This window comes from Canis aureus, chromosome 23 (genome assembly GCF_053574225.1).
Source record: "Canis aureus isolate CA01 chromosome 23, VMU_Caureus_v.1.0, whole genome shotgun sequence".
Lineage (NCBI taxonomy): Eukaryota > Metazoa > Chordata > Mammalia > Carnivora > Canidae > Canis > Canis aureus.
Window position 1 is genome coordinate 46,274,894 of NC_135633.1, and position 27,180 is coordinate 46,302,073.

Below are 27,180 nucleotides of genomic sequence, written 5' to 3' on the forward strand. Positions count from 1 at the left end.
TACATGGTGGCTACACTGTGGTGGGCATAGATAACAATGCATAAACTTGTCAAATCACTAAGCCATATATACCTGAAACTAATGTAACATTGTATCAACTATACTCAAATTTAAAAATTACATTTGAATAGTTTTATTTTCTTTTTTAAGGATTTTATTTATTTATTCATGAGAGACACAGAAGAGGCAGAGACACAGGCAGAGAGAGAAGCAGTCTCCATGCAGGAAGCCAATGAGGGACTCCATCTCAAACCCCAGGATTATGACCTGAGCCAAAGGCAGACGCTCAACCACTGAGCCACCCAGGTGCCCCTATTTTAGAATTTCATAAAAACATCTAAATGACTCCAAAGTGAAATCAATAAAATGTGGTATGTTTAAGGAAGTCTAATTTCTAATGGTGTCCCCTCCAACATATTTTCTCCCCTATCCCTTATTGGTAACCATTCTTAAACAATTATGGTTAAACCTTCAATTTTTTAAAAATATAAGCAGTTATTTTTGTGTGTCTGTGTACAGCCTTGTCTTTCTTTTTTTTAATTTTTTTATATTTATTTATTTATTCATGAGAGACACAGAGACAGAGAGATAGAGGCATAGAGAGCAGGCTCCATGCAGGGAGCCCAATGTGGGACTTGATCCCGGGTCTCCAGGATCACGCCCTGGGCTGACGGCGGCGCTAAACTGCTGAGCCACCCAGGCTGCCCAGCCCTGCCCTTCTTAACATGTTACAACATACTATCATCTAGTTTGCTTTTCTCACATCAACAACATAGTAGCTGAGTAAATTCTACAGCAACATAGATTCCATTATATGGATGTACCAAAGTTTTTTAATTAATACTTTAATTTCGACTGTTTCCTATTTCTGCTACTGCAAATAATTTTGAGTTGTATCTTTTCATTTTTTAAGACAATGTCTGGGATAGATTCCTAGAAATTGGATTGCTAGATCAAAGCATGAACATGTATATGTAATGTTGCCTGTTATTAAAACTCCATTGGACTATTTTGCAAAGGCCACCAGGATGTCAGAGAGTATGTTTCCCCACAACTTCCTCAACAAAGTATGTTGTCAGACTTGGAATACTGCAAACCTATAGATGAGAAATGGTCAACTCCATACACTTGTAATTTTTTCTTAATTTTTTCTTTTCTTATTATGAGTACGGTTATTTTTTCATGTGGTTAAAAACCATCTGCATTTTTCCTATGAACCATCTACCCATTCCTCTGACCCAGTTTCTGCACAGTTGCTGTTTTTCTTCTTTATTTTAGAAACAAGTCAATCATTTTAGTTAAAATACAGTTTTCAACCCTCTAATCATATAACTTCTCAGATTGCATTTTTCTTGAAACATGGTGACTAGCAAAAAAATTCCAAATGCAGTTATACCACCATCAAACATGAGAGAAAAACCACTGGGCTTGCCATCTACAATCCCCTTGTCTTTTTAAAACAAATTCTGCACCTTATATGCCAAGACCTTGTTTAGAATTGAAGCTTTTCTCTGCCCTATCCAATGGATATCCCATTGGGGATTCTCATCATCCTCAACCTCTTAGCTACATCTGAGAGGACTAAACACATACCTCCTTAACACTGATTTTCATTTGTGTGGCAAACTGTCTAGGTACAAGTTACTTGAACCAAACTATCTCAAAATTCCTTTTGGAAAATGGCACGACATTAATAAAAGTCAATACTCAAGTCATTTACCACTTCCTGCTCCACTTACTTGGTGACAAAATAAAGCAGTTGGAGAAAATGATACCTAACAATCTCAATGTGTTTAATTATCTGGTCTTATGTCAGTTCCTTTTCAAAACTCTAGTAGAGACTACCTAAGCTGCCTTTAAAATGTAGCTCCAAATAATTTTTCCAAGTTCACTCCACAATTCTTCTCAGAAGGTCCTCTACTCATTATCCCTTCAAACTTCTCATGCTTTTTTAAAATACACCACTTGTTCTGAGTGTGGGCTCTGGGCCAGAAGCATTAGCATTACCTGGGAGCTTGGAAATGCAAATTCTTGGGACCAATCCCAGATTTACGGACTCAAGAAACTGAGGCAGAGGTCCAACAACACACATCCCACCCTGTGAATGGTGTATGCTCAAGCTTGAGAAAGCAATGACTTAAGACTTACCTTTCCCGTGATATTTAGAATGCCCTTGCTAAAAGCTATTAGCTTCTTACTGCATTTCATAATTAAGTTCCAGATATTTTTTTCATGTATATGGTCTCCTCAACTAAACTATAAAGATCTAGAATAGGTCTATAGACCATAAAGGTCTATAAATCAGGTCTTTAGCTCATTTTATCAAACAATATAGCTGGTTTTAGTCATGTTCCAAAATTTGCAAAAACATAACGACATCTACCTTGATTTGCTTTATTGTTGCTTTGAAATATCTCAATAAAATAACTCAACAGACATTTCATGAAAGCAGTCTTAGTGAACATGTAACAAAACTGAATGTGTTTGCCTGATCCAATTCTCTCAAATCTGTTGTTTTAAAGCCTCACACTGGGAAAATGTAAATGAAGCTTCTGGCAGGCCCAGTCCGCGACCTAACCTCTGGGAATAGGTAACCTTATAATGACAATAGGAAGTTTACAGATGTTACCAATTATTTGAGATTTGAAGACTCCTGATCATCCAGGTGGGCCCAATGATGTCCTCCTAAGAGGGAGTTGAGGGAGATACCACGACCAAAGAGAGAAGACTGAATGATGACAGAGGTAGAGAGACTCGAAGATGCTACATTTTTGGCTATGAAGATGGAGGAAGGGGCAAAGAGCCAAAGAATGCAAGGAACATAATTCCAAAAGCTGGAAAAGACAGGAAAACAGATTCTCCCCTAGAGCCTCCAGAAGGAGCCAGCCCTGCCGAAATTTGACATTGGCCTAGTAAAACTGATTTTGGATTTCTGGCCTTCAGAACTGTAAGAGAATTAATCTTTGCTGTTTTATGTCACTAAGCTTGTGGTAATTTGTTGCCGAAGCAATAGGAAACTAATACAAAACTTTTGACGAGTTTTTATTGTGAAATATTGGATTTAGAAAAAAAGTACAAAATGTCAACAGTCAGATGTGTACAAGTACAGTATTTCAATAGTCTATACATGTGAACAGCTTACCAGGTTCACCAGAGAATGCATATTTAGACCAATACAATCTAAAAAGAACTGCAATATTCACAGGCTATTAATACATAAATAACTTGGGCCAAAATGACCCTCACTGGTAAATGCTAATTAATAGCTGAAAACGGGCTAAAAAGCACAATACAGCACACCATAGTATCTCCTTACAGGTCCACATTTAAAGAATATCAGCTCATTATGTCAATACACTACAGATCCAGGACTGGGACTCAATTACTAGTTTATACAATTGCAAAAAAACTTAAGTTATAAAACAAGGTCATGGAATAAAGAGAGGGCATTTAATTAGGACTAAATACTGTGAAGCCCCTAAAAAGTTTTAGCCTTGGAATTTACAAAACTTAATTATTTAGACTGATTTTCAATTTTTAATCTGTTTCCTAAAAAGGGGGGAGGGGCATCTTGGTTTTTAGTAGCAGCTCCAACAAGTTATAAGAACTATTACAGTTTATTTTAAAATCATAATGAGCACTGTGGATTGATGAACGGCTATGAAACCACAATATAAAACATTATAAAGTTTAAAGAAAAGTAATGACTATCTTATGAATTTAGCAAATCCTGCAAATATTAAAATCTGTGTTAAGAAGGCATTATCTATCATTGTTGAGAGCACTAAATTTAGGAAGATTATTGCATGAAGAGCTCATAAAAATAAACTGGTTTAATTTTTCCAAGTCTGACTGATTCAATCTTTTGCTATTACTTCAAAATAACCCTAGATAATGTTTTCAAATTAGACAAAGAATTACTTGATACCAATGTATAATGGAAAACTATAGGAATAATCTCCTGAAACATCAGTTATGTTAAAAACAATTATTATAATCACCTGGTGTTCTGAGGAAAGATGATCTTTGACCTGACATTCATAATCATTGTTTAAAAACAACTTAAAAACTACTTTAGTTAACAGTTTACTTAAAACAAATTTATCCTTGCCCATAAATTCCTAAGAGAAAGAACTCTCTCCCACTCTATACAGTGTATCTAGCAATGCTTGATGCTTTACAACTGAACTAAAAATCTGAACTGGCATTTATTAAGTAGATAATTCCATTAAAGGCTGAAAACCACTGGATCAGAAAATAGTCAATAACTTTACATAACCTATCCCAACCTACCTTAATCTTTTATAGACAATTTTAAAGACTCTGATATATTTTTCTTATAAATAGTGCCTGTATCTTACAGTAGATTCCAATTTATTCAAAGATACTCATGGACTGATTTAAGTTATTTAAATTTTTCCAGATTTGCTTTAAACTTACAAATCAAGTATGGTGTACATAAATATTAACTTAGATAACCACATATTATAGGGAAAGCAGATATATGGACCACTGCAGAAAAATTATAAATTTTTAAAAACTTTTATAAAAGAAAAATAGAGAACATGTAATTCACAAAATATGAACATGAAGCCATATGAATGACATAAAAAATAAAATTACTCTATCAGAAATGATTTAAAATCAAATCTTTGGGGAAGTATTTTTACATAATTCAATGAATTCAGTGACCAACAGCTTCTCATATAACACAGAAACAAACCACAAAATCATCTAGAGTCCATATGCATTATCAGTTCTTAATGCAATCTCAAACATTTTACTTAGATTTCCTTTTGAAATAGGCTTCTGTACATATGCATTTATATACAAACATTTATTAAACATGATTTTAAAACAAACTGTATGTACAAAAGATCAGCATTCCTATAAATAAAAACATTAGGTGGCAAAAAGGCACTTGTAAGTAAAAATCTACAGTAGTTTGTACAAAACAACACATTTTACCTTGGATACTGTACAATAAACATTAATTCTTATACCAATAATGAAAATACTAGTTTACTAACTAAAGTTAATGGTGTAACTTTTAAAAACATATTTACATATTCTCTGAAGTTCATTTAATAAAAGCACCATGATTTTCTCCTAAATTCATGTTGATGAAAAGTAAAAACACAATTACCAAAAAACCAGTGTTTACCATTTTCCTTGTTTAAAAAGTTTTTGTATTTCTAAATTGAAAACTGTTTTTCTGAAATTAGCATAGTGTAAAACAAAAAAATAAACAAAACCAAAAACCCTGCTGCTCTGACTTCTGAAAACCGTAATCTACTCTATTATTGCATGTTGCATTTTATAAAGAGCACTACTCATGCACTCCTTTACAAGTGTTTAATACTATTGCTGGCAAAAAAGTTCCTGGATATCAAATAATTAAAAAGTAACTTCAAACCAGTTGAAGTTTTATTTGAACGTTTTACAACTTAAAAAATGCTATATATCAGTTACAAAAGTGAATAGGAAACACGCCAATTCATCTGGTGTGCAAAAATATTTCTCCACTACACAGAATTTAAGGGCTTCACAGAATTTTTTTTCAAATTTACATTTTCAGCAGAAATACATGAGTAACTACTTTCTCAAGGGGATGTTAGTATGCTTCCACTTTTGTCAAACTTTTTACCCTTTGACAATGCTGCAACCTGTTTGAGTAGTTCTCTGTTTTTGGCCTGTGGGAGACAAAAACATTTAAGATGAAAAATGCCTGAAATATAAGTCATGTTGAAGAATACTACTTATTAATGCTATGCTTTTCACTTACACAACAAGATATCATTGAGACACTAAGAACAGATGAAAGAGTTGGTGTATTAAGGTTCATCTGTTTAATGCTGTATAATGGAGAATCAAAATTCTAGATTGGTTTATCAGCCCCCTTTGTAAATGTCGATATTAATAGAATTGTTGTCCAAAGATACAATCAGTTAGAAAAATAGCAACTTAGACAATCCATTAAGAAAGGGTCAAATTTTAAATAAGAAAAAATGTTTGGCTCTTTAAGTTAACATAAAATGAAAACTATGAAAATAAATTTTGTAATTAATGACTCAATGACTCAGAAGAAATACTGCCCAACAAACTGCACAAGTCTTCCATTTGATGTTTACCTAATTTATAGAATAAGCAAAAGAGGTCCTTTTTGCAAAAATATTCACATTTTTATCACTTTGCCAAATGGACCCTCTCAACTTAATGCTATTCATATAATTTTTTTTTTGAAGCACCCATCAGGAATGCCTTTTTTGATCTCATTTTTGTTCCTTGAATTGCCATAACAGTCATTAGGTACTGGCTTTGATGTAATCTGAACATCTATACATCATCATTTTCATATCTTTGAAAGGATGAAATGATCTTTCAGAGATTCCAAGTTTCACTTTGCCATTGATCTGAATTTAATGTGCACTTCATTCAAACATTCCACACACCAAAGACATTGTCCTTGAGCCAATGCACTGTGAAAATTACCAGTGTTTAGTAAAGAGGAGTGTGTAAAGACAGACCTTCAATGAGTATTTTCATACTATGAGACTGCCTTTGTCTTCCTGTTAAGATCTCTTAGCTGTGGACACACAGGTAATAAAAAATCTTCGATATACACAAATACATTAACAATCAAACACTTTTGTGGAGTTTTTGAGCCAAAATGTGGAGAGTGTTTACCATAGACAAGAATCTGAGCACTGCCCTAAAAGCAACAAGATTTTCCCTCCGGTTTAGGAAAACCATTTATTTTCCTTCACAAGTCTTAAGACTTTTTATTATCTACATAATACTTTTTTTTTTTTTTTTTTTTGTAAATCCCAGTGCTTCATCTCCTACTCTAATTTTGGCCTTTGGGTGGCAAGATAACACCTTGCGCCTTCTCTGTACACCATCTTAAGCCAGTTTCATGAAACATAAACCTTTCCAAAGCTTTGTACTTTGACTCCCCCATCTTTCTTCAACCAAACTCTCCCCTATTAATGCCTATCACTCCTAAATACAAATATTCTTAGAATGATCTCATATTTGCAAATCTAACCATTTTTATGTCTGACTGCATGATTAACAGCAATTTCTCCCTATTAATTAGTTAAGTAAGGTGACAAGTTTCAATCTCAGGGGTGCTTACAGGGCTCAGTTGGTTAAGCATCTGACTCTTCAGCTCAAGTTGTGATCTCAGGGTTGTAAGATCAAGCCCTGCGTCAGGCTCTGTGCTGGACATGGGACCTGCTTAAGGCTCTCTCCCTCTCCCTCCTCTGTCCTTCCACCCCCAGTCCTCTTTAAGGAAAAAAAAAAAAGTTTATATTTCAAATTCAATTCCAATTTTAAATCTATAAAATTGTAAAGAACTTAAAAAGATTTTCATTTTCCCTTTAAAATTAAAGTTTGAGAAACTCAGAAGACAAATATGAGAATGCCTGGTTAATGCCTGGCACTAACTTACTTAGTGGTAAGTCAAGTGAGTACACTTAAGATCAACTGGTTTATTACTCAGCTGACCAATCCTAGTCAGTGTAATAGTTTTAAATTGTTTTCTTTTTATTGTCAACTACATGTTATTTAATTTCTAACTACATAGACTCTCTTGCCAAAACCAGAAATCTTTTTTTTTTTAAAGATTTTATTTATATATTCATGAGAGACACACAGAGAGAGAAAGACAGAGAGGGAGAGGCAGAGACACAGGCAGAGGGAGAAAGCAGGCCCCATGCTGGGAGCCTGACGTGGGACTTGATCCCCAGGTCTCCAGGATCACACCCTGGGTTGAAGACAGCGCTAAACTGCTGAGCCACTCGGGCTGCCCCAAAACCAGAAATCTTAAAATACAGATTAATGAAGGCCATAAAAAAAGCAGTATGTTCACAAATGTGCCTCAAAGAGATCACCATCAGATATATAAGGTATATTTATCCAAAACCTTTTATATGGACATGCCAAATCATTAAAAAGTTAATATCCAAATTATCTTTTCTCAGTCATCAATAGGAAACAAAGACAAAAATCCAAGAGTTCGTAATTTTCATAATTTAAGTATGAAACACAAGAAATCAAACATTAGGTGTTGAAAGCAGTTTTCCCTTTTAATTTTTTAGCAGCTATTTCAATTTGTATTTATATACTCAATCTCCTAAATGCAGCACTAATAAATTTATTTGCTGATAAATTATGTAACAAAAAAAGCCCATAGGTTGAAATAAACGTATCAGTTGTTAAATGGAGGTAAGTCCAAATCTGTCTTATTCTAATTTAGGTACACTAAAAATATATTTTAATGTAAAAATTATGTACATGTTCAAAATTTTTATCCTAACGTTACTTCTGTATTATGCATCCTGCAAAGATCAAATAACTTAAAACTCTTAACAAGTTAAGCTAAAAATGTTTAGAAACAGTGGCCTAAAAGAAAGGATATCTGGAGTAACACAGATCTTGCTATGTAAACCTGGAATCTATTTTCTCACGGATAAAACAGAACTTCACCACCACCTCAAAAAGAGCTAAAAGAACTAATCAAATATATAAAACACTTAGCCTAACACAGAGGTTGATACATAGCAGGCACTCAAATCTTAGTCCCCTTTTCCCCTTTATTAACATAGTTCCTAAATAAAAATATTTTTTTTTATTTGGAATTCTTACTTTAGACAACCCTGCTACAGGGTTGTGATCACAAAAAGAAAAATAGTTAACTGTTTCCCAACTGGACAGAAAACCCTTCTAGTACATGGTTGCTGAAGGGACTACAGTTAAGAGAGGGTACACAACCAGCAGAATAACTCTGGCAATTAACAAAAAAGACAGAGGGAAGTGATCTGATAACAAGGAACAGAAACCTGAGTGACCTAAGGGGCGGGAACACAAGAGAAGTAAAGTTTAATCTCAGTCACAAGATGTAGGTTTCTATGTCAGTTCTGATTGTGACCACCATTTCATCTGTAAAATGGAAACTCAGTTACTGGAAAAAGCAAATAACACAGCCTATGTGGTATCATGTTACAGATACTATGCTGCTATATAAATATTAGTTGCTGTTCTATCACATCAAAGTTCAGCTACTGACCAGGAAGAGTTAGGCTTAAGATACCGATCAGGCTAAGATGTCAAAGAGGAGGTCCCCTTTGTTTACAATAACAAAGTAAAACAACAAATTGCTCTTTTGGACAGTGAGTCATACTAAGTTTTATCATAAATTTAAGTATTGCTCACAGTTTTTCTGTTACTCAATTCTGGATTTACTCCAGAGTTTTGGTTATACCACTTTAAATCAGAGATCATCATGCAGAAAATTATGCTGCCAAGTAATCCTTCAACATTAATAACTCAATGAGAAAAATAAGAAAATCATAAAACAAACACATACTGGTGGATGATAATGTATAAGAACCCCAATTATATGGACAATTTCTCAGGAAAGAAGGCATATGGACACTTCCATAAATCAATACTCATTCAACAAATTGAGTGCCTACTATGTGCCAGGTTCTACAAGGTTTGTCTTCAAAACAAATGTTAAGATCAATGTTAAGAATACGGCTGTAATTCAGATTTTAGCAGGTTCCTAGGTACATTTTACGATTTCATTCAATTTAAGCTACCTTCAAAGAAGTATGAGGAATACAACCCAAAAGGTAGAAACAGCATATGTACCCTAGTGTTGTAATGATAAAAAAAAAAAAAAAAATGCAGGGCAGTATTATTCGCTTCCTTCCCAAGCTGCACTCTCCCATCAAGTCTAAAGTCTATGTGCTGGCATGCATCCTGTAGGATTTTAAGACTTCAAACTATTGAAATTTAAAACCCTGTTACCCAAAGATTAATTCTTCAGACATCAGAATGTATAAATCAAAAGAACATGTAATTAATTTAGTGTGGTCTGATTTCTAGATTTCTGAAATCAAGGTGAGAAAAGCCTTAAATAAATAAGGAAATAACATGTATCCCTGCTGGATGCTCTCTATCTCTGCATGCTGGACATCAGATACCACCCTCTTTGACACTATGGTGATTGTTGGCTTCACCATTCAGTTGCTCTGTATATTGAAATCCTCCTGAGTATACTTTGCAGTACTCCTGGAGGCTGGCCTTGGCCTAGGTCACTAGAGGCTCCCTGCTGCAGCACACAGCAGAATCCTCTTTGGCACCCTGAAAATCACAGTTCGACAGTTAAAGTGCACTCTTTTGCCTTTCATCACTGCACGTAGCATAAATTTCCTCCACTTGAGGTCCCTGGGAACTGGTTTTGTACACCCACCTCCTTCCCATTATCTGGGAGGAAACAGGAAGAATGATTGCACAGTGTACTGAAGACCTTATTTCCACCGTAGTTTCATGAATCCGATCTAATTTTTTTGTTTTTCACACAATGAACGTACTCCATTGGGATCCTCAGAAAACCCCATATTAAGTTTAGGAAAAGTTTTCAGAATTAATATCCTGAATCACCTTACTGAGTGATTTCAAGCAATAATTCTTAGTGGAAGCAGGAGTTAAAAAGTCAAAATCAGGGGCCCCTGGGAGGCTCAGTCATTTATCTGCCTTTGGCTCAGGCCATGATCCTGGGGTCCTAAGATCAAGCCCCACATCAGGTTCCCCACTCAGTGGGGATCTGATTCTCTCTCTACTGCTCGTGCTCTTTGCTGACCCTCTTCGCTCTCTCAAATAAAAAAATCTAAAAAAAAAAAAAAGTCAAAATTGAAGCTAAAACTGCACCAAATACACATAAGATAGGGATACTAATACTAGTCTAAAATATTATTATTAACAATTAAGTAGGTTAGCCCTCCTTGCCTAACAGTTCATATAAATAATGTCATTTACCTGAAGTTGTTCCACAGTTTCTTTGTGCGCTTTTTCCATACTGTTCATTTTTGTTCTCAAATTTGACTCTTGGTACTGAAAGTCCGCCTTTAGTTCAGTTAACTGAGAGACAGACAAACAAGCATATAAATACATATATGTGCACATGTAAAAAATATAATAATGTACAAACACATCATTTTAAACATTCTTCATTATAAATTCACAGTTCATTATAGAAGTGGAAGATGTTAGCAGTTTCCTGAAATTTATAATTTAGAATTTGTTTTGTGAAATGAAAGTTATTTTACTACAGTATATTGTAATGGTAAGATAATACTGAACTACCAGTAAAACTTTTGAGAAGATGCCTTTTTTTTTTTTTTTTTCAATTTACAGATGGCTTTAATAGACACGGAGTTTGGCAACTGGTATACCAACAGGAAAGCTTAATGGCTAATACCAGGAAAAACTGTGTCAATTACAACATATTTCACATCATATATAAACAAAGAAATGTTAATAGTAATTTCAGGTTAAAATAATCTTTCAAAGACAAAAGAAGAAAATTTCACACTGGGCAAGTACAAACAGGAGTGGTTTTATCAACCATGAGCTATATTGCTTTTACTTTAAAATTTATGTCCAGAATTATGTATCCAATACCACCCAAGACTTGAGATAAAACAAAAAAGCACAGAAGCTCAACTAACACGGAATGAGAAAGAAAAGGGAGTTACTTTAAAATTTTCACATAGACAAATGTAAGAAAAAAAAAATCAGTGGTTTAAGGAAGCTACATGTTCTTCTTAAATATCAATGACATACATAAAAATACAAAATCCTTAGGACTTCAAACTAAAAGGTAAGTTCATATTATATCATTATGTTGTTAGAACCATGGAGAAGCAGCTTCTGGTTATTTTTAAATGGTTTTTCATTATGTACAAATGTTAAAGATTTGAATGTTCTTTTTTGTAATTACCTACTAGCCAGTAAACTCAAAGATATGTAACAGCAAAAAGAGAAAGGAAGTTATGATGTATTATATTCTTATTGTCTGAATAAAAGCCCTTGCTTTTGCCAAATTCAAAGAATAACTGAATTCCCTCTCTGTTTTCTACATTACAAAGGAATTCCTGTTCTGAAATGTCAGTTCACATCAGATCAGCTAAGATAATTATTCTTGTCACTCAACTGTGTGTTGCCTTCAGATTATGAATTTCTAGAAGATAAGGATTATGCCCAATTTACCCATTTTTGTATTTTCATGATCACTTGAGGATACATGGCTGGTTCTAGAAGTCATTGAATAAAGTGAAATAAACTTAAGAAAATATCTTGGTTGTTGTAGATTTACATTATAAGAGAAAATAGCAAATATATAGCTATTTTAAGCTTAGAATTATTATTTTCCTTACAACATGGCTTATTTCCGTTCCTACTAGTTTTGTTTTGTTTTTTGTTTTTTTTGAAAAAACACTAACAAAAGCAGAAAACTTTCAACAAACTGCACTAACACAGAAGAGTCAGGTATGGAAAAAAAAAAATCTAAAAAAGTCGAATTCCACAATGCATTATTAACTTAGTTTTGGAATTGTTGCTTTATAGCAAAATTACTGTTTTATTCAACTTTTACCTAGAATTACTTAGAGTAATATAGATAAATATTTGTGCAATAGAAATGTCCCTAAAATTTTATGCATAAAACAAATTTCAATAAAAGCTCATTAATTCAAAAAATTCTGTTAAAAGGAACCATAAAAAATAAGACACTCATAACTATCCTATTTTTAACTTACATCAATCCTAAATTTCATATACTGAATTTGCTTAACGTAAGGTACAAATGTATTAAAATAAATTTAAATCCACTAACCATCAAGATGTGAGAAAATTTAACACAAGTTATTAAATGCCAAGCTCAGATTCAACTACCACTACAGATACTCAGAAATAGAAATAATTCATACACATACTCATAATCAAGGCTTATTCATAATTTTAAAGGAATGTTTTTAATGTTTTCCTACTGTATATTTGAAATAAGTCAAAAAAGAAAAGTCTAAGACTATAAACAAGTACAAAAGTTGGTTCTATCGTCAAAGATGACCCAACATCAGTAATAGCAGTTACAAGCACTTATACAGGGCAGGAGCTGTAGTACTTCCTATTTTCATTCAATCGTAACGACCATCTCCTGAAATAGTATTAATATTCCCATTTTTAAAAAACAGGACCAGAGATGTGAAAGCATTCTGCTCAAGTTAACAAAGTGCTAAAAACTTTTCACTAAATTGACAACATATTTGATACTCTTCATCTAACTGACAAGTCAGAAGTAAACTTATTTCCTACAAAATGATCTTAGACACCTATTGCTAATCACCGACTACCACACAGGAAATTCCCATAGCACCACTTTTTACCAAATAAATAATTGGTATGTCAAAGACTATATATATTCAATTACTTTTTCAAATCATAAGAATTCACATATTCCATTTACCTGTCATTTTCAAATTAAGGCATTAGGCTTATTTTTAAACTATGGATTTACTGAAAACTAATGTTCAGACATTATTACAACTTCAATTAGCTCTCGGTTAATTCTTAGAACTAAGATTCTGAAAGGCCATTTTCACCTATCTTCATTAACAGCTTACATTCCAATTTGGCTTTTGTAATGTGTCTTGTAATAATCATGCACAAGAAACATTACCAAATTATTAAAGTCTAATAAAACTTGGAATTTTCAAGCAAAACTCAAGATGTAAATCTTACCAGGCTTCAGCGAACCATGTTCTTACCTTTTTATCTTTTTCTAAAATGGTCTGGTCTCTCTGCTGTAAGAGACGTTTAAGTGACATCACTTCTTCTTTCAGTTGACTTATAAGGACAAAATTGTCTGTTCCCCCACTATCTGCTGACTGATTTATAGAGCTACTAAAAAGAAAAAAGTAAAACAGAGTTAAATGAAGTAGAAGGAAAATTAGCAGGTGTTCAAATTGCATAAATTAGACAATTCCACAAACATCCTTAAGGCTAATGCAAAAAAATATGTACCTGACAGAAATGGATGCAACTGGCAAATTACCTTACTAATGGCACACATTACATACACCTGCAGAAATATAATTCAGTATTAGCTTTTAGGGGGTCAATACTTCTAGTGTAAAGCAATAGGCAGCCAATTTGTACAGTAACATCAGCAAACTTTTGGCTAATGAACTAAAACAAACTCACGCTCATAATACTTTAAATTTAAATACATTTTCCAAGCAGGTCAATTTAAAACATCACACTTAGATTTTTAGATTTGTGTTTCACTGAAGAATAATTAAGATCAAGAGAATGTTCTATTCAGATTTGTTTTCTTTTCAAAACCCAATGTATTCCCCAAATAGAACAACAGTTCAGTGCCACTTGCTTATTGCCAAAATTAAGTTAAAATTTTAAACTAATTATGGTTACTCTTCTTGGTGACTCAAAAAAGTCAATGCAGAAAATACGTTTCTATTCTTTTACCTAGTAATAACTGTCAATCAACTGTAACTGTTTAGCTAACTTGAATTTTCGTAGCGCTAAAGGAATTCATTTTTACCTATCTCCATTAGATGGCTTAGATTCCAATTTGGGCTTTTTCTTTGGAGTTTCATTCTGAATTGCTGCAGAGGATTTATGGCTGAAACCAAACATTAATAAGAATAATTAGAGTAAAAAAGGGCAGAAGCCTCAAGTGATAAGTTATTCTTTTCCCCCTAAAATATTACCGAATATCACTGATTTTTTAAAAGCATAAATAACAAAGTTAAAGGGAAGTCACATTAAAAAAAATACATGTTTCAAAATACTTCAGAAAATATATTGACATATTTACCTCTGTTTCCATAGTCCCTGCTCTTGTTCTGGACTCAGATTGCTGATTCTGAAAAATACACAAATGACATCTAACAACAACATTTATTTAATACCTCTACATTTAACAGCATTCTTCCTAATGGACTCAAATTATGTATGTTAAAAATCTTTTGTTCAGAGGAAGCATATTCAATTAAGTTTTTGAACTAAACTAATATATACTGAATAAGTCATATTCTATTGAGATAGATTCAAGTAACTGCTAGGCATCTTAAGTTCTTTAACAAAAGTACAGTGATGGGGATTAAATTCTCCTTTTATTCAGATCATTTTCCAAAAGTCAGTTTAATATCATACTAAGAATTGGGGTATATAAGCACAAAACTCAACTATGATAAGATTCTATAATCATAAAGTATGACAGTCATCACACTTAGGCTGCCGTTACTATTTCAGACAGAAAATGTTTTATCTTTAAAGTTAACACCTTCCTAATAACCCTATGCACAGATTTCTCCTTTGGAATAATTCAAGTTGTTCATAATAGTGTGTCACACTGAATCATGAAATATTTAATTTGTTTCTTTCCTAAGAACCATCTCCAAAGTCTCTGGATGTTTTAGTCAGTACTGTGGAATAGACATGCTGAAAATACTGGGAAATTCCATAGTAAGAAATGATTCTACTTTGCTTATAATTAAATAAAGTCATATTACTAATTCTCTTCCATTATGCCATAATGCCAATAACAACTTTTTAATTTACTATCAATCTTACCAGTTTTCTTATGGTTGCATATCAGTCAATCCTGTATTAATCCCTAGTTTATTGATTCAACATGTATAGAGCATCTCCTATGTACCAGACATCACACACTTATACAATATAAGATGTTAAAAGACCTAGGCTGTGTGACCTTCTGCCAGTTACCCAAAATTCCTGAGGCTTAGTTCCCTCAGCTGTAAAATGGGTATAATTTATACCTTGTAAGGGATATCAGACTTAAATGAGTTTATGTACATAAAAGCACTTTCTACATTACTAGTATATACAAAGTAAAAATATGTGTGTATATTTATGCATATAAAATTTACTATTGTAGCTGGATAAGTTTTTCAAGCAAAAGTAAAAAAAAAAAAAAAAATCAGACCATGTTAAAATCAGCTATAAATAAATACCAACTTGGGGGAAAATGCTGTAATTCTATAAACCTGAGTTATTATTTGTGGCAATAAATGCCAACCCTTAAAAAAAATTTTAAAAATTTAAAAAATAAATAAATGCCAACCCTACACGGAGGAACTCAGTTGCCCTTTCTTTTACAATTTTCATCATAAGCATTAGTAAACCATATTATCACACATGAATTAACAGCAGTATCAGGATCTCAAATTGAGAAACAACGTATTAAAATACTTAACAAAAACACTTGGAATTCATCTTTGCTTTCTGAGATGGCCATTCCTGAATCCAGATTGACTTGTTTTTGCCCTCTTCTATCCCCAAGCATCACTGTTTATCACAATAGGTATGCTCCTCATAATTGTATCTCAACTTAGGATAGAACCTCACCAACTGATTGCCTACTCATTAAATGGTCTACATCCATCAAATACAAAACAGTATTTCTATTTCTTCAGCAATAAAAAGGAAAAAAAAAATTAAAGGCTAATTTTATCCTTATTCCTTTTGTTTTGATACCTGTTATTCTTTCTAAAGATTAAGTTACGGTCACAGAATCTTATCTTTATACATATATTGAGTGTGTCTTATCACATGCTAAGAAAAATTTATCTAGTAAGAACAGGGAAAGGGTAATTCAACTGAGTTTTAAGAAGAGTAGGTCCAATGGATGCCATTATGATAGTTACTTTATCATAGTTTTTCTTTTTTTTTCCATAGTTTTTCTTAAAGAAGCAAAAACAAGAAAGATTTATGTTCCTTTGTTCCTTGGGATATTCTGATAGAAGCACAAGATTTCTTCAGAAGAGCTAGAGAAGTCACTATATGACCACTCTGACATCCAGAAAGCACAACAACGGGGTAAGGCAAGTGGAAAAATTGCTTAAGCAAACATCAGTACCTCAATAAAACTTCATAATATGTGCTTGCCTACAATTAGAATCAAATCTTGTTATAATTAGTACTATATTCTAAAAATGTGTTCTTAAATGTGGTAGGCATTGATTTTTGGTAAATGAAATTATGTTTTATCTACCTAGAAGTCTTCATACAGAAATTTGGGAAAAAAGAAATTCTTCTGAAAACTGGTTAACATGCCCCTATTTTGTCCATTTTGTGTTTAGTTTGTGCTTTAATATTCTTGGTTTTTCCATGAAGACTAAAACCACAGTTCAAGCAACTTTATGCTACACACATATTACCACTATATAACTCTTTTCTCCTAAGGCACTTTAAAAATCAAGCAGTTGTTTATATTTGAATAGAATTTCTGCCTATGTGTTTAAAAAAACAACAACAACAAAGTATTGCCTGTTTAAAATACTATTTTTCAGGATGCCAGTGGTTGAGTGTCTGCCTTCGGCTCAGGCATGATCCTGGAGTACTGGGATCGAGTCCCACATGGGGCTCCCTGCATGGAGTCTGCTTCTCCCTCTGCCTCTCTCTCTCCATGTCTCTCATGAATAAATAAATTCTTTAAAAAAAATTATTTTTCATACTTTTGGAAACTTCAAGATTTAGAATGTTTCTATCATGATCACAAATGATAGTCTCGGAATCTGTTCTATAAAAACATTGAATGTATATATTCTAGTCACTGGTTTAAGTAAAACAAATTAGTGGTAACTGGTGAATAGAATTCCATATAACCGTAATTTGTATTTATAATTGAAAATATAACTTTTATAGTAAAACCCTAACAATCATTTAAACAAAGAAAGAATATTGAAGCCTTTCATAACACAGGCCAATGAAGTATTAATTAACTCTGGTGTACTTGTATTTTGACTTTATATGATCATATAAAATATATGGGAATTAACATATGCGTTATGGAATTACATATGATCACATGTAATTCCCTACATGTCCTATTTTTATAGTAAACAGCTAAACACACTCCACGTGTATAATTTTATACATGCTTACCTCAAAGATACTGTGGGTTGGATTCTAAACCACCCAATAAAAATAATATTGCAATAAAGCAAGTCAAAATTTGTTTCCCAGTGCACCTAAATTATGTTTATACCATACTATAGTCTACTAAGTGTGCCAAACAATTAGATACCTTAAAAAAGTAAATTAAAAAATTGTTGCTAAAAAATGCTAATGCCACCATCCGAACTTTCAGTAAGTCATGAAGCACTGATCACAGATCACCATGACAAATAAGGAAAAATATTTGAAATATTTTGACAATTACCAAAACATGATGCAGAAATGTGAAGTGAGTAAATGCTGTTGGAAAATGGTGCCCATACACTTGCTCAATGTAGGGTTACTACAACCCCTCTATTTGTAAAAACTGCAGTATCTGTGAAGCACAATAAAGCAAAATGTGATAAAACAAGGTGTGCCTGTATCTTGAATAAAGTAGGGAAAAGACCCTAAATACTCAAGAAGCTTACCATATACAATGGAAACTAGATCTGCACAAAAGTAGTATTTGCAAAAAGTTAAACACCAATATATGGCATTAAAATACCAGGAGAAAAAAAAAAATAAAATACCAGGAGATTTTTAGAAAACCTGATTTCAAAGTACTTACTTGTGATGGCTACTGCTGTGACGATGGTGATGGTGATGATGATGGTGATGATGTTTTGAATGATGCTGGTCTTTCTCGGTAAGAGATGAAGAAGATGAGTTTGAATGTGAAGATCCCAGGCTCTTCCTTTGTTCTTTTGTCTTCTGTAAAACTCTCTTGTATGATAAAGTACAGAGCCAGCATAATAACTTTCCATCAACCTTTTTAAAGAAAATATCTGCATTAGATTAAATGCACCTAGAGACTGAGTGTAAGTGAAAGATAAACTGTTCAACTTCTAGTGCATGCACTCTCACCCATGCACATGCGTGCGCGCTCTCTCTCTCTCTCTCAAACACACACACACACACACACACAGATTGTTACAAAATGGAAATAAAATTAGACTTTTCTGAAACTTGGGAAAATGCTCATTTGGTATATATTGTAAAATTGGTGAGGATAATGTAAGGACTTCCATCAGTTTTGAGGCATTTTTTAATTTCGAGAGCTTTAAAGCATAAATTGACATACTTCCAAGAATCTTACCTAAGCACTGGCCTGAATTTTTAAATCACCGTGTAATCACTAAAATGACAAAGTAGCTCCCACTACAGTGAAAATGTTAGTTTATAAAAACGAGGAGAACTTGAATGACATATACATTTGATTCTCCTTATTCGCAGGCTTCCCATTTGCAAATTCATCACCTATTTGCTAAAATTTATCTGTAACCCCAAATAAATTTGCAGTGCTTTCATGATCATTCACAAACACACATAGCAGCAAAAAATTTCTGTAGCCAGACAGCAAATGTTTCTTGTAGAAGATTAACAAGGTGACACTCTGTGGCCTTCTTCTTTCAGCTCTTGTGCCATAAACAAGTGTGCTTTTCACGGTCTATTTAGTGCCATGTTTTCTCCATCTATGCTTTCTACTGGTGATTCCGCTGCTTCTAATGGTCCCCAAGTGTAGTGCTGAAGTGATGTATAGTGTTCTCTAGGGCAAGAAAGCTGTGACATACCTTATGTTAGAAAATACCTATCTTGAATAAGTTCCTTTCAGGTATGCAGTGCTGTTTTGCCATGATCTGAATGTAATCGAATAACAATTTACATTAAGATATAGGGGGATCCCTGGGTGGCTCAGCGGTTTAGCGCCTGCCTTCGGCCCAGGGTGTGATCCTGGAGACCCAGGATCGAGTCCCATGTCAGGCTCCCTGTATGGAGCCTGCTTCTTCCTCTGCCTGTGTCTCTGCCTCTCTCTCCCTCTGTGTCTCTCATGAATAAATAAATAAAATCTTAAAAAAAAAAAGAAAGCTTTTTACATTAAAATATAACATGAACAAAACGAGATTAAGTACTGATCAAATGATTACCATGTTGTGACCAGAGGCAAGAATCTCATCTATCCTGCCCCCTTAGAGGAATAGTTCAATATTCGCTAATTCAGTGTTTGCAGCAACTTGATAGAACTTATCTACCATGAATAATGAGGATCAACTGTACATGTGTCAAGGGAAAAGAGACTTCTTTCCAAAATTAAGACAAAACCCTATAAAAATAAAATTAGGTTTCTTTCTCCTACATCTTGTTCACACAAGATGCGCTGGAGAAACATGCCTCGCAACTAGGGTACATATACTGCTGTGGAAGAACCCGGGGGAACTTCTCAAAGAGACAATCATCCTCCAAATCAACTGAAACTGACAACCAACAGGACGACTGTGTGAATGCTGCTGATCAGCAGAGGAATGCCACAGGCACATACATACTTTTTAAGTCACTGTAGATAGAAAAAAAACAAACAATGGTTCAAAACATGAGCATGAGTCCCAAACCAAAAGGCACAAGGCTTTGAATTATACATGTTAATGTGCCATCAGGTATTTTTTTCACACCAGCAACTTCAAGTACCCAGCAAAAGGGTAAGTAGCTGACGGGATTTAAAAGCAATTAGTAATTCTCCTGAACAAAATGTTGGATAACCAAACAGTACAGAATAGCTAGCATGGAATACTTTTTTAAAATAGTCATCTCAACTGATCAACACAAATCTATGTATGATGCAAACAAGGAGAAAATACACTGTTCCTGCACTTCTATCTAATTACCTGTTTTCAGGGATCCAAAGGATGTATCACCTATCAGCAGTGTATTCATTAAACTAACTCCCAACTCATGTGTTTTAATTTCCAGAAGATATCATAATATAAATACCTTTCTTCTTCCTTCCTCCTTTCGATCAAAAGCACACTGCTGTTTGCACTGTTCACAGGTCTGAGGTGGTCCATATTTTTTTTCTGAATTTGTACAACGCTGACACTTTGTACCAATAAATGCTGCAATTATGTTACAGTACTGACAAGGCTTAGGCTGAAAAGCAGATATACATTTTAAGTGAGACATTTAAAAATATTAAAAATTTGCTGCATAAAATATATACATAAAGGTCCCAAAGAATGAAGATAAAGGTACATATTAATAGAAAAGTTTCATGCATCCAATATTTAGGAGCATGAACTAATTTAATATCCTAGTTACTTTTATTACTGTTCCATAGATTAAAAAAACATTTAACAACTTTTCATCATATACAGGTACAGATAAAAAGACCATACATTACACATAAGCTTTAAACTTAAGAACTGGCAGAAGCATAGTCAATCTAAACTAACAAACGTACTTTGCTTTTCTTTGATACTCAAAAGACAATTCAGGATTTTACAGAACCTTAAGGCCAGCACTTTGACTAATCATGACTATACTATACCAATGACTATCTTATACATATAAAAAAATTGATATGAAATAATGTCATGACTTCTATGAATGAATACCTGAATTATACTGCTATATAAAAACTGCTGGAGGTTCTGAAGAGGGAGAAAGTATGATTATGCAAACTTTATAGACAAGTGGGTTCTCCAAACCAGGAGTTTGTTATATTTGAGTCTTTAAAGAATAAAATCATACATTTCACACTGAAATTCAATAAACACAAAACATGCATAATAGGACTGTTTTTAAACATTATCATCGTCCAATCAGATTAACTACAGAAAATTTCTTTCATGGAATATTTTAACATACCGAATATTTAAGGACACATCAATACATACTTTTACAAGGTTCATTTTGTGAAAAACAATGACTAGTAACAATAACATGAAATAAAAATGCAAGACATACTTACCGTGCCAAACTGCTTCACATTTTGAGCACACTTCTTACAAATTGTATTAGTTTTGCTGAAAAGGAAATTGAATATAAATGATCAAATTTACATAGCTTTTTGAGGTAATTAGCACACTGTTGAACTAATGCAGATATTTAACTATTAACTATTTACTTTAACTATTTGCTTTAGTAGTTCCTAAAACTTTCTCTAACATAGACCCAGCATCTTTTTAGGGATGTGTATTATACAAATTTTCTCCTTTTTCACTAACTCTAGATAAATGTTTTTGTTTTGTTTTGTTTTGTTTTTAAAGATTTTATTTATTCATGAGAGGCAGAGAGAGGCAGAGACACAGGCAGAGGCAGAGGGAGAAGCAGGCTCCATACAGGGAGCCCGACATGGGACTCAATCCCGATCCCGGGTCTTCAGGATCATGCCTGGGCTGAAGTCAGACACTGAACCGCTGAGCCACCCAGGCGTCCCTAGATAAATGTTTTTATACATTTTTATTGTGTATCTCTTAGTAAAGAACCCCCCCCCCAAAAAAAAATCCTGATGTTTCCTATCTAGTTCCAAAATCTTCACATTTGCCACTGTTTATATAAACATTACATCTCAATGCCTACCTAACCTTCTCCACTATTATGATGCCAGTATCTACTTATAAAAAAAATTATTTGTTGTTCTTCTTAGGCTACTCTCTTATATGTGGGCTGATCTTTTAACAGGAAAATCCTGTTAAAAAGCATGTGCTGTTCTTCCACTGGTAACAAGTCACTAGAGTTCATCTCTGGAAGATAGTTGGTAACATTACAGACCTTTGTTTTGTCACTTTTAACAGCTTAATAGTAACTTTACATTTGCATTTTTAATCAGCAAAAGTGTACATTTTCCATGCAACAATTTGTTCTCCATTTCCCCATGTGTAAACTGAAGTGTAGCTATAAAACAGCCATTAATTTTTTGTCAACGCGGCCTTTCCCACCACATAGAAGAGGTATACCACTTAAAACCATTTTTAAGGATACTTTAACACAAATAGGGGATTACGACCCCCAAGTACTCCTCACAGACATCTGTGTCTTTAACAATCAAAAACTATTTAGTATACAAACCTTTCTTGTTGAAATTCTGATCTGCAGTAAGTACATTTTACAATAGGATGCGCAATCCGACATTCCTGTAATAAGACAATGTATTAGCATCTATCTCAAAGTCCCAAATTTCACTTTTCTGGTAGAAAATTATCATACAATCTAGCCAAATTTCTAAGACATCAATAATACCTGTCCCCCAACGTACACAATTGAACGATTTATCATGTAAGTGGCCAATTACAGCACATTTCCTTAAGGAAGACATAGGTGTCTTTGTCTTTATTTGATGTGGGGGGTAAGCTACAAATAAATTAAAAAAGCTGTCAGGGCCGATTTCAAGGGTTGGTTAAATGTGAAACTACTTAATATTTTGCACCGTTGCTCACAGACAGCATCCCGGCTTTAATGGGATGGGAGGAGCTCCAAATCATAGAGCATTCTGTCCCCAAACCAGTCGCTTCGCTTTCCTGGACAGGGAAGGAGGATGCCATCAGCTTTGCGGCTTCAGGTTCCTAGCAAGAAAGTGCAAAAACCGTCCCCTGCCTCCCGGTGGAAGGAGAGGACAGTCCAGGCAGAAAACCGAGATGAAAACATCTCCACCCCAGGGTCTCTGCGGCATAGACAGGTGGCTGCCGCCTCATTCAGCCCCACCCGGAGACCCCTGAGTGTCGGTAGGGCCCGGCCCCCTCCTGGGCCGCCTGGAAGAGGGCAGAATTCTGTCTTCCTCTCAGGGGCCTTTCCCATCCGATGCCCACGTCCCCAGATAAAGGGTCCCGGGAGAGGAGGCCAGAAAGAGCTCCAAGCCCTCAGGGCGCCGGCGACGGGAGCCGGGCTGCAGTGCCGCGGCCACCGCGCTCCCTCGGGCTGGCCGAGGGGACCCCGCCCGCCCGCCCGCCCGCCGCCCCGCGCCCACGGACCTTGCAGAGCTGCTGGCCCTGGGAGAGCTCCTCGAAGGGATAGCGCTGGGTGCACTTGGTGCAGGCGTACAGGGCCGAGGCCGCCATCCTGCTCAGTCTCCTCCTCCACCGCCGCCCGCACCGAGGCGGGGCCCTACGGGGAACTCGGCCGCCGCCGCCGCCCGGGCCGCGAGCTCCTCCTCCTCCCCCTCCCCTGCCTCGCGCCCACCAGAGCCGCACCACGAGAGCCCAGGGCCCTGCGGTCTACACCGTCTCCCTCCGCCTCCACTTCCGCCCCCGGCCCTCTCAGGGACGCCGTCCCAGCCGCTCCCGCTTCGGCGCCTGGAGCGGCGGAGGGAGACCAAGAGGATAGCTCGGTGCGGGGTAGCTGCGCGGCGGTGGATCCGCTTCCTTCTCGGCCTTCCTTCCCCGGCTCTGATTGGCTGGGAGGGCTGCTGCGTCACTCGGTCGCCCCTCCCACCCCCTGACCGCGGCGACGCTGGAAGCGCCCACAAAGGGAGGAAGCTGCTGGCCAATGGGGGCCGGGAGCTCTCAGCGCGCCAAGGCCGCTTCAAACCCGCCCCGCCCACCGGCCCAGGGGCGCCTGGAGCTAGCGGCCAGTCCCGGCTGTGCTGCGGTCGCCCCGCTCCAGCCGGGCGCGTGTTCGCCAAGGCTTGCTCCGTGCCCACGCTGCTTCCCCCTTGACTTACTGCTGTTGGGCCGAACCACTAAGGCCCCTTGCGACACTACTTGTTACTGGTCAGAAGCTAAGTACTTCACCTAGAGAGGCGTCTCCGGGTCGAGCTCACGCCCGCCGGCATTTAGTCCCAGGGGGCCGATGGCGTGTTTGGACTTCACACTCGCTTTTATTGTTTCAGTCATTCTATTCAACGGTCCGTGGCGCCCGTCACCTCCTCGGCCCGGCCCGCCCCTCTTGCGGAGTTCCCTCGGGGCCGCCCGGGAGCCGGCGGCGTGAGCGCCGCCGTAGACTCAGCGAAGCGCTACCTTGTGACGTCGGCGACGGAAGAGGCGGACTCTCTGCTGCTACCGGAAGCCGTCCGCTTTTTTGATTGGCTGCTCCAGACGTCCGTTAGGGCGTGTTGCCTTTTCCGCGTGCAGCCCCTGAGCGTGGGCGGCCCAGTGGGGGTGTGTGCAGGGGTTTCCAGGCCCCGCAGCAACACCCCAGCCCCTTCCATCAGGGGTTGGCTTAGGGTCGCCCCTGGCGGGCGGCTCTCGAATCTTAAGGAAGAGCTCGAAAACTCAGACCCCCTTGGGGCCGCGGAGGCCCTCTGGGCTGGCAGGAAGATGGCGGCAGCATCGGTGTCTGCGACTTCAGGGTCTCAGTTCTCGGTAAGAAGCGGCTGACGTTCGAGTAGGCTCGGTTTTGGCGCCTCCTTGCTTTTCCTCACCTTTCAGCGCGCTCTGGGCCCGGGGTCTCACCGCGTCCGGGGCACGGCCGGGGGTGCCTGACGGGGCGCCGTGCTCCCCTGACGCCCGCCGCCCCTCGGCCGGGGCTGCACCCTCCCCCCGCCGAGGCAGGCCTGGTCGGTTCCGTCCCTTGCTCCCCTCACCTTCCGTTCTGGCTGCCCAGGTGGCCAAACTTTGCCAGGACTCTCTGGGAAGGCTCCTCCCGCCGGGCCTGGCGGAAACCTTGCGGCTTTGGTCACGTGGGGGGAACGGCACCTCCTGGAAACTCGCCGAGACCAGGTAGCTCACGACGCGGCTTCGTCGGCGGCTGTTGAACAGTCGTCGGTCTCCACCGCTTGCTAGTTGCGGCCTGTGCCGATTCCGTTGCCTGCAGCGCCTCCCCCCGCGTATTCCCGTGACTGTGCCTGCGGGTCACCCGGAGCGCGCGCTTCCACCTGCGCTGTTACTTGGCCGGCACCGCGTACGCGCTGGCGCTGTTGCAGAGGGGCCGCGGGGGAGCTGATCCTAAGTAGTGTTCTGCCTCCCTATTATCTGTCGAACCGGATTGCCGGTGCTTCGAATTTGAGAATCCGCCGCGCCGGGAATAGGCAGAAAATGGGAGGCAGCTCAGGCGAGAGCCATTGTGTCTTCCCTTAGCTGCAGCGGAGTGCTTGGGGCTGTAAGGTCACCCAGGTGAATGGGTTGGAATCCCCGCGCCGAAGGAGCAGACACAGAAGAGAAACTGCATGTGCATTAGACTGTGACACAGCTCAGTTTGATAGATGCTGCCATGCAGGTATAACCTAAGCGTGAGTGGTCGGTGCTTGGGTTGGCTGGAAACAGTTTCCTAGTAGGGAAGATGGAGCTCGCTAGCGGAGTGGGGAAGGAATCGTCAGTCGGTGCTAGTCCAGAGAACTGGAAAGGAGGAAAAGGCACCCGCGGGCACTTCAGTTAGGTGCCAGGACAATGGGAGCTTCCGGGAAACTAAGTAATGTGGAGCGTACAGAGGTCGTGGGGCGGGAGAGTTGGGTTAGATGAATTGAATTGTGGAGGTAGGTAAAAATTGGGGGGAAAAGAGGGATACGGACGAAAACAGGAAACTATCAGGATGAGAGTTATGTCATAGACGCTTAAGGGGGAGAAGTTTAGGGAGCGTTGAGAGCAAAGTTACCTCAGTTTTCCTCAGTTGCAGCTTTTGTGACTTAAGGTTTATGATAATAAGGCCAAAAGCAACTCCGTTTCTGCGGAAGGGGAGTACCGAATTTGCAGAGCAGTCAGGGAAGATTAAGAATGAATGAAGCACTTAGAGTTCTTTCAGGAATTAGGTCAGTGAAAGGGAATGTAAAAAGAGGAACTATTAGGAGGAAGTGTCCCTAAGTAGATGGATGGGATTATATAAGAGTTGTGATTAAATTTAATTGTGAGAAGAAGGCTTTTCACTGCTTTCAAAACTTAGCACTTGGAGACTGAGTAAGAAATACTCCTATAACTGTTAATTGAGCTGTATGTACTCTCTTGAGTCTGTGTAGCTGAGCTGCGGTACTGGGATGTGCTGTCAACCCCTTAGTTCTTAAGGTGCCTGGGCATAAATTTCATAGTGTTTAATAGGAAAGCATATATATATGCTTTTATTTATTGGATTCTAAATATCAGGAGTACACTTTTTTTTTTTTAAGATTTTATTTATTCATGAGAGATATAGAGAGAAAGGTAGAGACACAGGCAGAGGGAGAAGCAGGCTCCATGCAGGGAGCCCTACGTGGGTCTCGATCCCGATCCCGGGACTCCAGGATAACGCCCTGGGCCAAAGGTGGCGCTAAACCACTGAGCCACCTTGGCTTCCCCAGGAATACACTTTTCAAGTACCTTTTGGAAATCTAAAGTGTAACAACCTTCTTAATTTGACTTGCTACATCAAAATGTCTCATTTGGAAGTCACTGTTTCAAAACAAATGACTGAATGTACTTTATTATTAGTGTATAAGAAACAGCCCTGCTTAGACACCTTAACTGTCCTGTCAGAAATAAGGCTGGTGTTTCCAACAAAATGTAAAAAGCATTTTGGCTTAATGAACAGTTGATTATAAGATAAAAGAACACAAAAATACCTTTTAAAATTATAGCATAAATTCAGAGGCTACTCATATTCAGATTTTAGGGTTGTATAAACACTTCATGTGAAAAAAAGAAATAATATGTATTCAACACTCATAAACCCAGC

The 27,180-nt window shown here is 37.3% G+C and overlaps 2 protein-coding genes across 35 annotated transcripts in view; one reads left to right on the forward strand and one right to left on the reverse strand.

Annotated features, from left to right (window-relative positions):
- Nucleotides 1-25,743, reverse strand: part of FAM76B (family with sequence similarity 76 member B) — a 177,132-nt gene extending 151,389 nt beyond the window's left edge. For 11 of the 31 annotated variants that reach the window (XM_077867555.1, XM_077867553.1, XM_077867563.1 and 8 more), the window contains exons 1-10: nt 23,574-25,062; nt 23,043-23,168; nt 22,675-22,739; nt 21,575-21,629; nt 20,599-20,754; nt 18,401-18,600; nt 14,687-14,734; nt 14,411-14,491; nt 13,617-13,752; nt 10,828-10,929 (exon numbers count right to left, since the gene is read on the reverse strand). In XM_077867555.1, the coding sequence (XP_077723681.1) occupies nt 10,828-10,929; nt 13,617-13,752; nt 14,411-14,491; nt 14,687-14,734; nt 18,401-18,600; nt 20,599-20,754; nt 21,575-21,629; nt 22,675-22,739; nt 23,043-23,168; nt 23,574-23,660 (1,056 nt within the window). In that variant the 5' untranslated portion in view covers nt 23,661-25,062. Of the gene's footprint in view, nt 1-3,026; nt 5,694-10,827; nt 10,930-13,612; nt 13,753-13,872; nt 13,931-14,410; nt 14,492-14,686; nt 14,735-18,400; nt 18,601-20,598; nt 20,755-21,574; nt 21,630-22,674; nt 22,740-23,042; nt 23,169-23,573; nt 25,068-25,123 lie in introns of those variants that run through there. The other 20 variants (XM_077867542.1, XM_077867541.1, XM_077867544.1 and 17 more) reach the window with 15 other exon arrangements.
- The window catches only part of CEP57 (centrosomal protein 57), a 46,656-nt gene continuing 43,854 nt past the window's right edge, over nt 24,379-27,180 (forward strand). Inside the window, exon 1 of one of the 4 annotated variants that reach the window (XM_077867576.1) lies at nt 24,379-24,902. In XM_077867576.1, coding sequence (XP_077723702.1) covers nt 24,858-24,902 — 45 coding nt within the window. In that variant the 5' untranslated portion in view covers nt 24,379-24,857. Of the gene's footprint in view, nt 24,903-25,558; nt 25,756-27,180 lie in introns of those variants that run through there. The other 3 variants (XM_077867574.1, XM_077867573.1, XM_077867572.1) reach the window with 3 other exon arrangements.